Raw genomic sequence first — 14,287 nt, forward strand, 5'->3', positions numbered from 1 at the left:
TGCTGTGATGCCATTTCCCTGGAGATTAATTGAAAGTGCATGAAGTTGTCATCATGCAAGACCTTAATTTTAACCAAAATGCTTTTGAATATAGCCATGGTCATTTAATTAAAGAAAACCGACTGCCAAAAGTTTTGCATATACCATTTATTGACCACAACATAGAGAGTAATTCATTGTTTACAATGCCATAACTTAGTATTTTGTAGCAAAACTTCTTGCTTTAATAACTGTACTACAACGATGGGGCATTGAAACCACTAGGGTATTCAAGACATCTTGAGGGATCTTGCTCCATTCCATTTACAAATCTGCAAACAATTCATCTTTATTGCTAAGGGTACGGGCAGGGCTTGTCGCCCTAACTCATCCCTAAGGTGCTCTATAGGGTGTAAATCAAGTGATTGGCTTGGTCATTGCAACAGGCAAATATTTTTCTTTCCTAACAAATTTTTTACTAAATTGGATGTGTGCTTAGGATCATTGTCTTACTGAAATTTCCCTCTCCTTCCTACTTTGGTTTTACCATGTAGCAGCATTACATTCTCCAGTATATCCTTGTACATGATAGCATTCATATTTCCATCAATTCTATGCAGAGGGCAAATGGCAGATGCAGAAAAACAGCCCCAAACCATGACATTGCCACCACCATGTTTCACTGTAGGTGTTTGGTACCTTACATCATTACATTTTCCAATTGGGCGGTAAATGTAGTGCTTGCCATCACTACCAAACAGATTGAACTTGGATTCATCCAACCACAACACTTTAGACCAATCTATCTCTTTCCATTGGCCGTGTTCTTTGGCAAACTCAAGTCAGACCTTCCAGTTCTTTGCAGAGATGGAAGGCTTCTTGACTGGAACTCGTGCATTCAACCCTACTGCTCTTAGCCGTCGCACCACAGTTTGACGACTCACTTTGACCCCATATTCTTCGTTCATGTCATGAAAAATCTGTACAGCACTTTTATGGACATCAAATACTGAGCTTTTCTTAATAATGTGATCAACTCTGGAGGAAGCTTTTGACGCACCCCCTGGGCCGAGTGTGCACGTGCGTGGGATACCCGGAGCCGGGTCTCTGGGGGTTGTAGTCTCCGTGGCGGCGACCCGGTCCCGTGGCTCAGGGTGGTCAAACCAGTGGCAGTCTTTATAGGGTTTTTGTGGTTTAATGTCCGACTACGCCACCCGTGGATTGCGGTCAGGGTGTACCGCCGCGGCGAGACAGTCCGTTGAGGCTGGTGTGGTGTGCGCAGCTAAAGATGGGATAACTCCCCACGGGAAGAGTATGGTCTCAGGGCAGGGAATGTGGATGATGGGAGTGATGGTGCACGGGCGTCCCAGTACTAGTAGTGCTGTATGCGGTGAGAAAGCAGGAACGACTCAGAGTCTTTGCAGTGCAGTTCAGGGTCTTTACTGATGATATTAAGGCAGACCCTCCCAGGATTACTGACTAGCATAAGGGGCCTGGTCAGTCTGCGAGCAAGCAGGAGTTCCCCTGGCCAGGTGGAGTTGTAGGCCTCCCCGTCTATCTGCACTCTTCCTGGCTACCTTGCTGTAAGCGAGTGGAAGTAGCCCACGTCCCTGAGTATACCGTGTGGTGCTCACCCGTATGGCTGGTGACTTCGGGCCTTCTGATAGCCTCCGCTCCTCGATGGCGGTGCTGGTCCCTTCCTTGTGACTGAGCCTCCGGGCTTCTATGGCCAGAGGACCTGGAATCCCCTGCCGGCTGGGTTCTGCTGCTGGACTTAGAGGTTCCCACAGCCTCGGACTCCGTAGTCCGGTAGTAGTCTCTTCAGCCAGGATGAGCAATATATCTGCTTCCAGTCCCTGGCACTCAGCTCCTGCTCCTACAGAGCTCCTAGCTGTTTCTCACCCTGTGTCTGGAACTTCATTCCAGGCTCTGACTGTCTAATCCCGCCCCAGACCCAGTTTATAAGGGCAGATTCCTCCCCTCCCAGGACTGGGCAGGAGGTGTTGCATGCATAAGGGCTCCTGACCAGGAAACCTCCCACTTGCTCTCAGACGTAATATTTCTATTACTGTGGTAACCAGACCCCTGGGGTGCCACATTCCCCCCTAGTAAATTTTAGTACTCCGGGACTAAACACATTTTTAAGAAAACACAAATACAGGATATAACAAGAGCATAACATATGTACAAGAAGTTTTAGTCTTTAGAGGTCACGGCGTGTCTGTAGCCGGGTGTCCATGTCACCCAACAAGGTGAAGTCTTGGAACAGAGTAGGGGACCTGTCCAAAGCAAACCCCAAACGTTGGCCCTGGGCGTGGCTGCAAGGCTGAGGCTAGCTACTTTGGGCCACAAGGAGGCCACGCCAGACAGGTTTTTCTCTTCCGCGGCCATCTTCACAAGAGGCACCAAGGTGCAACTATCTACAATGTAATTCCGGTTACTCAGCGTCCATAACCTGTCAGTGCAAATAAACCTGCAGGGTAACTAGAGAAACATAATCAATGAACAGGCAACAAAAACATAAACCTTTTTCAGCATTTAGGTATGTACAGGTAAATATATACTTGGCATTAGACTCTCCAGCGAGCGGCTATCTCTCCTCTAGTGCTCCTGGTGGACCTACGTAACCCACTATCTGGTTCTGCACTACAGGGTGTAGAAGGTGTTGCGGGTAGGTCTGGCAGCTTTCTGCGTACTCTTTGGCTTACTAGGGGCACGGCAGGCTCACTACTAGCAGAGGGTTGATTCTCCTGGGCTGCTGGTATGGATTCTTCTGCCTCCGGGGCCGGCTGCTCTTCTGACACTACCTGTTCTTCTGTAGGCCCTTGAGGGGCCGGCTGGAGAAAGGTGAGGACGGGTAACACAACTGCGTTGTTGATTTGAGTCCAGGACCGGGGAAAGTCTCCGAGTATGGTACTGATCATTTCTTCCCTTTCCTCTGCGGTTTGAGGGTTCTCTTGATCTTCGTCAGGGCTTTGCAGCTGCTCGGGACATTTTTTCAGGTGGTCTCTGGAGACAATGGCTGTGGTTTCTCCTCTATCCTTACTGATTATGCAGACTTTTGGATTATTATGGCTTGAGGGCAGCACTGTGTACGGGTCCTTCTCCCACTGGTCGTCCAACTTGTGGAGCTGCCTCTTTCTCTTCAAGACCTGCTCTCCAGGTACCAGGGGAACAGCGGGAGCATGCTGGTTATAAGTCTTCTCTTGCCTTTCTATTGCTTGAGACAGACTCCGCTCTACGCTCTCCTGTACTTTCCGATACTGCTGCTGCCGTTCTGTATCCCAGTCTGCCTCTGGCGAGGTGTCCTCAGGTGTCAGGACTCCCATATCCAGGTCAATAGGCAGCTTACCAGGTCTTGCTCTCATTAGGTAAGCCGGGGTACAGTTGGTGGAACCTACAGGGATGTGATTATATAAGTCCACCAGATCAGGCAGTTTTTCAGGCCAGAGACTGCGTTCTTCCAGGGGCAACGTTTTTAGCAAGTCTATCACCACCTGGTTCATTTTCTCACATAGTCCGTTGGTCTGAGGGTGATAGGGCGTTGTTCTTATCTTCCTACAGCCATACAGATTGCAGAACTCTTGGAAGACCTCCGATTCGAAGGCTGGTCCTTGGTCCGTCAGCACTTGCTCCAGATACTCGTGTGGACGGCAGAAGTGCTGCTGGAAGGCTCTAGCTGCTGTTTGAGCCGTTAAGTCCTTGACAGGGACCACCACCAGGAACCGGGAGTAGTGATCTACGATTGTGAGGGGGTAGACGTACCCAGATTTGCTTGGAGCCAGTTTCACATGGTCCAGAGCTACCAGCTCCAGTGGCTGCCTGGTGATGATGGGCTGCAGAGGCGTCTTCTGGCTGGCACGGTCCTTCCTTTTTAGGTTGCACGGGCCACAGTCTCTGCACCACCTCTCGATGGCTCCTCTCATGCCTACCCAGTAGAACCGTCCGCGCAACAGGAACTCCAGCTTCTTCCATCCGAAGTGTCCTGCTCCGTCGTGGTATGCCTCCAGAACCATAGCCGCATCTCGTCTTGGGACCACTACCTGCCAGGTCAGCTCAAGTGTTCTAGAGTTGACCATTCTCCAGCACAGCTTCTCCTTGTAAAGAAACAGTTTACTTTTCTCCTTCCACAGTTGCTTGGTCTCTTCCGGAGCGTCTGGGTCAAGACGGGCATCAGCCTGTGTCAGCATTTCCTTCACCAGACGGACTGCGGGATCACTGTCTTGCGTCTCCGCCCAGCTCTAGTGGGGTAAGGGATTGAACGTGGCAGAGCGCCTGTCCCTTACACGGTGGGAATACAGGGTAATCCCATGACGGTGGAACGCAGGGAGTTCGACTTCTTCCAGTTCTTCTGGATCTTCCCCTACGTCCGGTAAGTTTGGCATTCTGGACAGGGCATCCGCGTTGGCATTTGAGCGTCTCGCCCAGTATTTGATGGTGAATTCATAGTTGGACAAGCGGGCCATCCATCTCTGCTCCAGGGCACCAAGTCTTGCAGTGTCCAGGTGTGTCAACGGGTTGTTATCCGTGTACACGGTGAACTTGGAAGAGGCAAGGTAATGCTTGAAACGTTCGGTCACTGCCCACACCACTGCCAGGAACTCTAGCTTGAATGAGCTATAATTCTCAGGGTTTCTCTCTGTGGGCCGTAGTTTTCGGCTGGCGTAAGCAATTACCCGTTCTTTCCCCTGCTGGATCTGGGACAGTACGGCTCCTAGCCCGATGTTGCTCGCGTCCGTGTGGAGGATAAAGGGCTGGCTGTAGTCAGGGTACGCCAGGATTTCATCCCCCGTGAGGGCCATCTTCAGCTGGCGGAAGGACTCCTCTTCCAGCTTTTCCCACCTGAAGGGTGGCTTCTGGTTTTTGGCCTTCCTGGATTGACCTATCAGGAGGTCCTGCATAGGAGCTGCCATTTTGGTGAAACCGGGAATGAATCTTCGGTAGTAGCCTACCAACCCGAGAAACTGCCGCATTTCCTTTATGCTGGAGGGTCTTGGCCAGTCTTTAATCACAGTGATCTTATCGGGGTCGGGAGCCACTCCATCAGCACTCACCACGTGTCCCAGGTACTGCACCTTTGGTTTCAGCAGGTGACACTTGGAGGGTTTCACCTTTAGGCCATAGCTTGCCAGGGCGTCAAACACTTCTGCCAGGTGTTTCAGATGGTCTTCGTAGGTTTTGGAATAAACGATGACATCGTCCAGGTATAACAGGACCGTCTCGAAATTCCGGGGTCCCAGACAGCATTCCATCAACCGCTGGAAGGTTCCTGGTGCGTTGCAGAGCCCGAACGGCATACAGTTGAATTCGCTGAGACCCATCGGGGTGGTGAATGCAGTCTTCTCCTTGTCTGCCTCTGCTACAGGAACCTGCCAGTACCCGCTAGTAAGATCCAAAGTGGAGAAGAAGTTAGCAGATTTTAATGTAGCTAAAGATTCTTCTATTCTAGGTAACGGGTACGCATCTTTGTGTGTGATACGGTTGACCTTTCTGTAGTCCACACACATTCTCATTGCGTTGTCCTTCTTTTTCACTAGAACTAGTGGAGCTGCCCAGGGGCTACAGCTGTCCCTGATTACCCCAGCCTCCTTCATGTCCCGCAACATCCCCTTTGCATGCTGATAGTGTGCAGGGGGTACAGGTCGGTATCTTTCCTTTATGGGTGTATTGTCTCCTGTGGGGATGTGATGTTCTACCCCCTTTACTCGCCCGAAGTCTAGCGGGTGTTTACTAAAGACTCCTTCGTACTCCTGAACCACCCGGTAGACTCCCTGTTTTTGGTGTGAGGGAGTGGAGTCAGTACCCAAATGCAGTTGCTGACACCAGTCCTCCATTTGTTTCTTAGAGCCGTTACCTTCCTCTGGTTGAGATGGAGGCATGGTTCTACGGCCTTTACAGAATTTTGGTTTATGGTGAACAATTTGGCTAGCGTGGCATACCGGGGCAGGCGTACTTCTCTCTCCCCGATATTTATGATGCGGACAGGTACCCTCCCATGACGTACATCGACCACTCCCCGTGCTGTCAAAATGGTGGGCCTACTGTCTGAGTAGACGGGCTCTACCATTGCTTGGTAGTCTCTACCTCTTAGACCAATAGCTGCCCGGCACCATATCATCATCTCACTTTTCGGGGGCATGGCAATAGGGAACGGGTCACACATTCTCACGCTACCAATCTCACCACCAGATAATTCCACCTGTTGCCGTTTCATCAGTGCCCATATCTCTTTTTGGAGGACACGCTGCTGGCTGGAACTGGCGTTCTTGGCAACCTGCTGTAAAATGAGAATCACCTCTGCAAGACAATTTTCAATCACGTTAGTTCCCAAGGTTATTCTAGGGTGACTCTCATGACGGTCAATGTCCACAATAATCAGTCCTTGTGCCGCTAGTTCGACTTTACCGATTTTAATGGTCACCTCTTTGAATCCCACCTGCGGCACGGGCTGACCATTGCTGGCGATGATACTCAGGTCTTCATCTGGGTAGCGGGTTATGTCCGAGTCATTCCAGTACCGCTTAAAGAGCACGTACGGGATGGTAGTCACCTGTGACCCAGTGTCTAGTAGGGCACTCATAGGAATGCCATCCAGTACCACAGGCAAGACCGGACGTCCCCCTACGTATTTATCACGCCAGTTCGATGGGCCTGATGATCTTATGCCGGGGGGTTGGCCCTCTGCCCCAGGTTGTGCCCGTTTAAATGACAGTACCTTGCCGTATGTCCGGGTTGATTGCAGCGGCGGCAGATGGGTTGTCCGTCCTCGCTGTATCTGTCGCTGGGTCTTCCACTGGACGATGGGATCCTCCTCTGTCGGTACTACGGGACGTCCTCCGGACTGGTGGCCAGCTTGATCCTTACTGGAGAAGAGACCTGTAAAGACTGCACAGTTCGGGTTATCGCGGCTACGCTTTTAGTTAGCTCTTGGACCTGATGGTGCAGGTCTGTAGCCGGGTTGTTGTCCAAAGCCTGCGCACCAGCTCCTACAGGCTCTGCAGAAAAGGGCGCCGCCTCTTGATGATAGGTAATAGCAGGTCGCCGGTGGGTTACAGCGCTACCCGGTGCCGGTTCCCGGAGCACCCGGATGGCCCTGTCCTTGAACTTTGCAAAGTCTAAACCAGGGTTCTGCAAGGCCATTGCACGCAACTGGGTTTGGTGGGCGTTGGACAGCAGACCCTCAATGAATTGCTCAGTTAACAGTTCATCTGCATTCCGCACACTGTCAGGGTCTGCCTGTTTAATGGCTCCCAGGGCCTCTTGCAAACTCAAAGCATAGTCTCTTATACTGTCTTGGGCCCGCTGCTTGCACCCATAAAATCTCATTTTGATCTCGGCTGAGGTGCAGGTATCAAAAGTGTCCTTCAGACGGGCCAAGATCTCCTTTACGGTCTCCTTGTCCCGGACTGACCAGGACTTTACTTCGCGTTGGGCTGCGCCGGTTAGCTGGCCTATCAATATGCTCACTTTCTGGCCCTTCGTCAGGGGGTATACCTTAAATAGGCTGTACAGTCTCTCTTTAAAGTCGCTTAGGGTATGCGACTCCCCTGAGTATTGGGGCAGCCAGGCTGCTCCGGGGATGTAAGGCATTGTAAATGGCATCACCGCTGCTGCAGCGGCGCTGGTGGTAGAGGGTCCCTCCGTGTCCGTCATCTTCCTCCCCCCTAGTTAAGTGTGGCCTACCTTCCGACGATCCTCTTCTGTAGGCCGCGGCTCCGCTGGTGCTGCTCCGGACGAGGACCTTGCGTCGCGTCCTGGTGATGTCAGCGTCGCTCTCTCTCCCTTCCAGGACCTTGCGCAGCGTCGGTGCGTGGGGCGGAGCTTCGGGTCTTGCGCGCTTTTGGCGTCCACGCCCCTCTTCTTCCCGCGCGGCGTCCCGAAGATGGCGTCCGATGGCGGGAAAACGACTGCGGATGGCGGGAAAACAGCTGCGGATGGCGGGAAACTTCTGAAGATGGCGGGAAACGGCTCCGGATGGCGGGAACCTTCACCATGGCAGGTATGACAGTCTTTTGAAGGTACGCAGTACCCGGTGGTTGCGGGCACGAAATCCTGCCGACTACGCCAAAGTTGACGCGCCCCCTGGGCCGAGTGTGCACGTGCGTGGGATACCCGGAGCCGGGTCTCTGGGGGTTGTAGTCTCCGTGGCGGCGACCCGATCCCGTGGCTCAGGGTGGTCAAACCAGTGGCAGTCTTTATAGGGTTTTTGTGGTTTAATGTCCGACTACGCCACCCATGGATTGCGGTCAGGGTGTACCGCCGCTGCGAGACAGTCCATTGAGGCTGGTGTGGTGTGCGCAGCTAAAGATGGGATAACTCCCCACGGGAAGAGTATGGCCTCAGGGCAGGGAATGTGGATGATGGGAGTGATGGTGCACGGGCGTCCCAGTACTAGTAGTGCTGTATGCGGTGAGAAAGCAGGAACACCTCAGAGTCTTTGCAGTGCAGTTCAGGGTCTTTACTGATGATATTAAGGCAGACCCTCCCGGGAGTACTGGCTAGCATAAGGGGCCTGGTCAGTCTGCGAGCAAGCAGGAGTTCCCCTGGCCAGGTGGAGTTGTAGGCCTCCCCGTCTATCTACACTCTTCCTGGCTACCTTGCTGTAAGCGAGTGGAAGTAGCCCACGTCCCTGAGTATACCGTGTGGTGCTCACCCATATGGCTGGTGACTTGGGGCCTTCTGATAGCCTCCGCTCCTCGATGGCGGTGCTGGTCCCTTCCTTGTGACTGAGCCTCCGGGCTTCTATGGCCAGAGGACCTGGAATCTCCTGCCGGCTGGGTTCTGCTGCTGGACTTAGAGGTTTCCACAACCTCGGACTCCGTTGTCCGGTAGTAGTCCCTTCAGCCAGGACGAGCAATATATCTGCTTCCAGTCCCTGGCACTCAGCTCCTGCTCCTACAGAGCTCCTAGCTGTTTCTCGCCCTGTGTCTGGAACTTCACTCCAGGCTCTGACTGTCTAATCCCGCCCCAGACCCAGTTTATAAGGGCAGATTCCTCCCCTCCCAGGACTGGGCAGGAGGTGTTGCATACTTAAGGGCTCCTGACCAGGAAACCTCCCACTTGCTCTCAGACGTAATATTTCTATTACTGTGGTAACCAGACCCCTGGGGTGCCACACTTTCCATAGTCATTCACTTCTAGGTTTGTCAGCTGTTCCATAACCTTCTTTTTCTTTCTTTAATATACATGACACTTGACTCTGAGAACAGTTGAATTCCATAGCTACCTCTTTTTGGCTTTTGCCTGACTTCACTATCAGAATAATAAGCTTTCTGACATCTGGTGATAAATTTGGCTTTGTCTTTGCCATATTTTAGCCTAAAAACACACGCAAAAAAATAATAACATTATAGGCAAAATTCGATCTCCCATAACAAAATATGCAAAATATTTGGCCCAGGAAATGTTGAAAACTAATGCATAGAGGGATGAAACAATGTCAAACACAATTTTCAGCCTTATAGCTGACAACCATTTCCCTCTGGTTTACTAAAATGACCAGGAAAATGGCATCACTACAACCAGACAGAAGTAATCACACTTTTAAAAAAAATGCAAAACTTTTGGTTGCCACTGTAATTCACCTTATACTCTTTTGGCCTTCTTCATGTCAGTGGAGTCCTATGTATAAGGCTGGGTTCACACTGCATCTTTTCAACATGTCAGTGGCTGCATTGGGCTTCCATCTGAAGGCCCGAATCTTATGCCGACTTCCAAAAGGCAGACAGTGACGATAAGTAGGTCAGATAGAGCTGCTTCATCAAACTCAATGGCTGTCAGTGGTCTCGCCTGAATCCTGTTTTTCAGGGCTTCAGACAGAAGCCCCAATGGAATCACTGACGTCTGGCAAAGTCGTAACATGAAAATAGTATTAGTTTTGACGTAAACTCGAAGAGCTTTCCTGGTAGATATGGCAAACATACACAGCAAATAAAATGTGTAATATAAGCCTTAGTACTGGCCTTCTGCTGTTATCTTTGGATCCTTGATATGATCAGTAAATATAGAGTAAATAATGCTACAATTGTGGAAATCAATACACAGCTATACAGCTACAGTGATACAATGATAACAAGTGATATTTCAGAAAATTGAGGTCCCAGTGGTAATTCAGTGAGTACTTTACGTCCTCAACGGCACATTTGTTCTGCCTTTGGATTATGGTAAAAGGAGCATTTCAGAAACAAAACAATGTAAAATGTTTGAAATATTGGCAAGTATCATTAGTAAACATTGTAGATATTATTGCATTTATTTTCATGTAGATTTCACACCAGATATGAATTTTAAAAATTAACTACAAAATAATGACCAAATCTGCCTTAGTCTTTTGTTATAGGAACCATTGAGTAAGACTTTTGTGTTCTAACATTTGCACATTTCAATCCTGACCTTAGCTTGAAAGATTTGGCTAAAGCAAAGAGTACAGCCTCTGAAGAAAGTAGGAAAGTTACTTATTTGCACACAAGTTCATATTTCTAAGTTTTAACAGAGTTAGGCTATGTGCCAACAATGCAGAAATGCTGCAGATTTTTTCCGCTTCTCCCTGGCAGGAAAAACGCATGCGGATTTTACATGCGTTTTTACCGCCAGGTAGAAGCGTTTGTGAAGCGTTTTTGCATGCATTTCTGCATGCGGGTTATCAAGCGCTTTTCCAAGCGATTTTAGCATCACTTGGAAAAGTGCTTGACAACTTGGTCACACTATATAAATCCATGCAAACTGCATGGATTTATATAGTGTGACCAAGTAATAGTTAAAAAAAAGAATAAAAGTGGTAAAAATAAAAAATAAAGATGATACTTACCTTTCGATGGTCCCCGGTATTTTCTCCGCTGCGTCCGGTGTGTTGTATGGGTCGCGGTGGTGGGAAAGGACCTGCGGTGACATCATTGAGTCATGTGACAGGTCACGAGACTGCCAACGTCAGCGGTCGCGTGACCTGTCACATGACTAAATGACGTCATGGAAGGTCCTTTTAGACCATCGCGAGCCGCCCAACACACTGGACGCATCACTGAGGAGACTGAGGGCCATCCGAAGGTAAGTATAATCTTTATTTTTTATTTTAATTCCTTTTTTTTACAGGTACCATGTTACCCGGGTCTGGATGACAGTCTCCTCTTCTCCAGACCGGGTACCATCCGTACATAGAAACGCATATTATCCGTGTGTGCAAATGTACTGACACGGATTATATGCGTTTCAATGCAAGTCAATGGCGGCAATTACGCTGCGTGTCTGCAAAATTAATGGACATGCTGCGTATTTTTCCGCAAAGATAAGCCGCAGCGGAAATTTCCGCAGCATGTGCACAGCACATGCGGATTATCATTGGGGAACATGGGGCACATATTACCAAGCATTTTTTAAGCATTTTCGCTGCAAAAACGCTTGAAAAACGTATAGTGGTCACGTTGCCTTAGGTTTCCTCATAATCTGGCTATGTGGTTTCTCAGCATGTTTTACGATTCTTTTCTTTTATTTCTAGTATCTGCCTTTACTGCAGGGTAAATCTCTTGCTATGATATTTGAGAAAAGAAGCACCAGAACTAGACTTTCCACTGAAACAGGTAATGAAATATATTCCAAAAGGATTGTGTTTTATTTAAAGGTTATGTGAACACTTGCATATATTTTTATTGCGCCAATAGATCTAGAAAATAAAAAATAGCAACTTTGTGTGTATATCTACCCTAATTTAGAAAAAAAAGAATAACTTTTGTATAAACTCAAACCTGTATCTCTCCAAGGTCACTGATTGCACGCCATTACAATTTTGTATGGTTAACTTAAAGAAGTTTAACTGTACACTTTTATGTCAGGATATGGATATGTCAGACAGTTTTTATCTCCATATATACGATAGTAATTACCACAGTAACTAATAGTAAGTTAGTCCCTGCTACAAACAATCCCTTTATGTAGTTTGATGCTGCAGTCTATTTGTTTCCTCTTGTAGGTAAGCTGCTTCTTTATCTACAGTCTAAGGCCATGTACACATGGAATTTATAGAGAAGTTTTTGTCCAATCAAAAGGCTGAAAAAAGACTTTAGTAAAAACTCTTCCAAAGGCTTAAAAAACTCTTCAAAAAACCAATTCAATTTGAGCTTTTTTTCACATTAAAAAAAATATTTTTGTGACTGCTTCAAAAAACACTGCCTGCACATAGTTCCTGTTTTAGATGATGTGCTAAATATAGGCCATCTGTCTTCTTTGATCCTCCTTCCCCTCTGATACAGTTATCCTAATGCAGTCTAATATACAGTCGTGCAGCCCAGGGGCGGACACAGACTGTAGTGGGCCCCTGTGCAAGAATTTTTTTGGGGCCCCCCCCTGCCCTTCATAGGGGGCATGAAGGCCCCCCCCCCCTGTGCATCTCTCATCCCCCCGTGCATCTCTGATTCCCCCCACTCCTAGTTAATTAATTGTATTTAAAAAAAATAAAACTTGTTATACTTACCCCCAGGGCCGGCTCCAGGTTTTTGTGGGCCCTGGGCGACAGAGTTTCAGTGGGCCCCTTTAACACATACCATGATTCATGATGCAAAGATACCGTAGAGAAATATATATATATAGTACAAGGCCAAGTATTTCACTTACTACATTACATGAGCAATATCTATTGTAAATTCTACAATAGCTCAGAAACCGGCGAATCCTCACAGCGCACAGTGCAGACCGGACAGTATAGTCCTCCATACAGTATTATGGGCACCATATAATGCTCCATACAGGATACTGACCCCTTATAATGCTCCATACAGGATACTGGTCCCCATATAATGCTCCATACAGGATACTGGTCCCCATATAACGCTCCGTACAGGATACTGGTCCCCATATAACACTGCATACAGAATACTGGCCCCCATATAACGCTCCATACAGAATACTGTCCCCCATATAACGCTCCATACAGAATACTGACCCCCATATAACGCTCCATACAGAATATTGGCCCCCATGTAACGCTCCATGCAGGCTGTTCCCCCCTTATAATGCCCCATGCAGGATGACACCCCCCTTTTAATGCCCTATGCAGGATGTCACCTCTACCCCCCATAAAATGCCCCATGCAGGATGTCACCTCTCCCCCCCATATAATGCCCCTTGCAGGATGTCACTTCCCCCCTTTTCAATGCCCCATGCAGTATGTCAGACCACCCCCTCCCTTATAATGCCCCATGCAGTATGTCACACACCCACCCTCCTTATAATGCCCCATGCAGGATGTCAATTCCCCCCTCCCCCTCTTATAATGCCCCATGCAGAATGTCAAACCCCCTCCCTTATGTAGTGCCGGCGTCCCTGCCCTCTGCTAGGCAGGGACGCTGTTCCCCTCACCGCTCTGCTCCGTGCCCGGCGTCCCTCTCCCGCTCTGCTGGCAGCGCGCGCTCCTTCCCGGCCACTGTGCTTAGGGCGCGCGCGCGCGCCCTCCCTCCCTCTTAAAGGGGCCGCGCGCGCCGTCCTAAGGAGTCCCCGGCCAATGGCCGGAGGACTTTACCATATATAAGGCACCTCCTCCAAAATGGAGGTGCCCGAGCAATGTTGTTGCACTGTTCACTACTCTGCTTCAGCCCTCAGATCCCGTTGCCAGTTACCTGCCAGTTACCTGCCAGATTCCTGCCTGATTATCTGCTACCTGCCTGCTAGTCTGAGGTCCGACGGTCTGCCTTGCTACTCCTGTCAGTCTGTCTAAGGACCAGCCTGCCCGCTCACCTGGGAGCGCACACCAGCCACCTGCCTGCTTGCCTGAGGTCCGACGGTCTGCCTTCCTACTCCCGTCAGTCTGTCTATGGACCAGCTTGCCCGCTCACCTGGGAGCGCTCACCTGCTACCTGCCTGCTAGTCTACCTGGAGGCTCCGCCGTCACATGCTGTGACCACCTGCCTGTCCAGTGATTCCTGCTCGCTCACCTGGGAGCGCTCATCTGCTGCCTGTCTGCTAGCCTACCTGGAGGCTCTGCCGTCACGTGCTGTGACCACCCGCCTGTCCAGAGACTTCTGCCCGCTCTCCTGGGAGCGCTCATATGCCGCCTGTCTGTTGGTCTTCCTGGAGGCTCCGCCGTCACATGCTGTGACCACCCGTTTATCCAGAGACTCTCGCCTGCTCACCTGGGAGCTCAAGTCTACCATCAGCCGCCACAGGTCGTACCAACCCTTTACCCAGAGACTGCCCCGGTCACTTGCCGTGACCACCTGCCCGTTCACCCAGAGACTGCCCCAGTCACTTGCCGTGATCTCCTGCCCGTTCTTCCAGAGACTGTCCCGGTCACTTGCCGTGACCATCTGCCCGTTCACCCAGA

The 14,287-nt window shown here is 49.8% G+C and overlaps 1 protein-coding gene across 1 annotated transcript in view; it reads left to right on the forward strand.

Annotated features, from left to right (window-relative positions):
* OTC (ornithine transcarbamylase) overlaps positions 1-14,287 on the forward strand; it is a 134,311-nt gene that overhangs the window by 64,227 nt on the left and 55,797 nt on the right. The window contains exon 3 of the mRNA XM_073667294.1: positions 11,471-11,552. Coding sequence (XP_073523395.1) covers positions 11,471-11,552 — 82 coding nt within the window. The remainder of the gene's footprint in view (positions 1-11,470; positions 11,553-14,287) is intronic.

The sequence above is a fragment of the Phyllobates terribilis genome, unplaced genomic scaffold (genome assembly GCF_046119375.1).
Source record: "Phyllobates terribilis strain yellow unplaced genomic scaffold, ASM4611937v1 Scaffold_2__4_contigs__length_985480577, whole genome shotgun sequence".
Lineage (NCBI taxonomy): Eukaryota > Metazoa > Chordata > Amphibia > Anura > Dendrobatidae > Phyllobates > Phyllobates terribilis.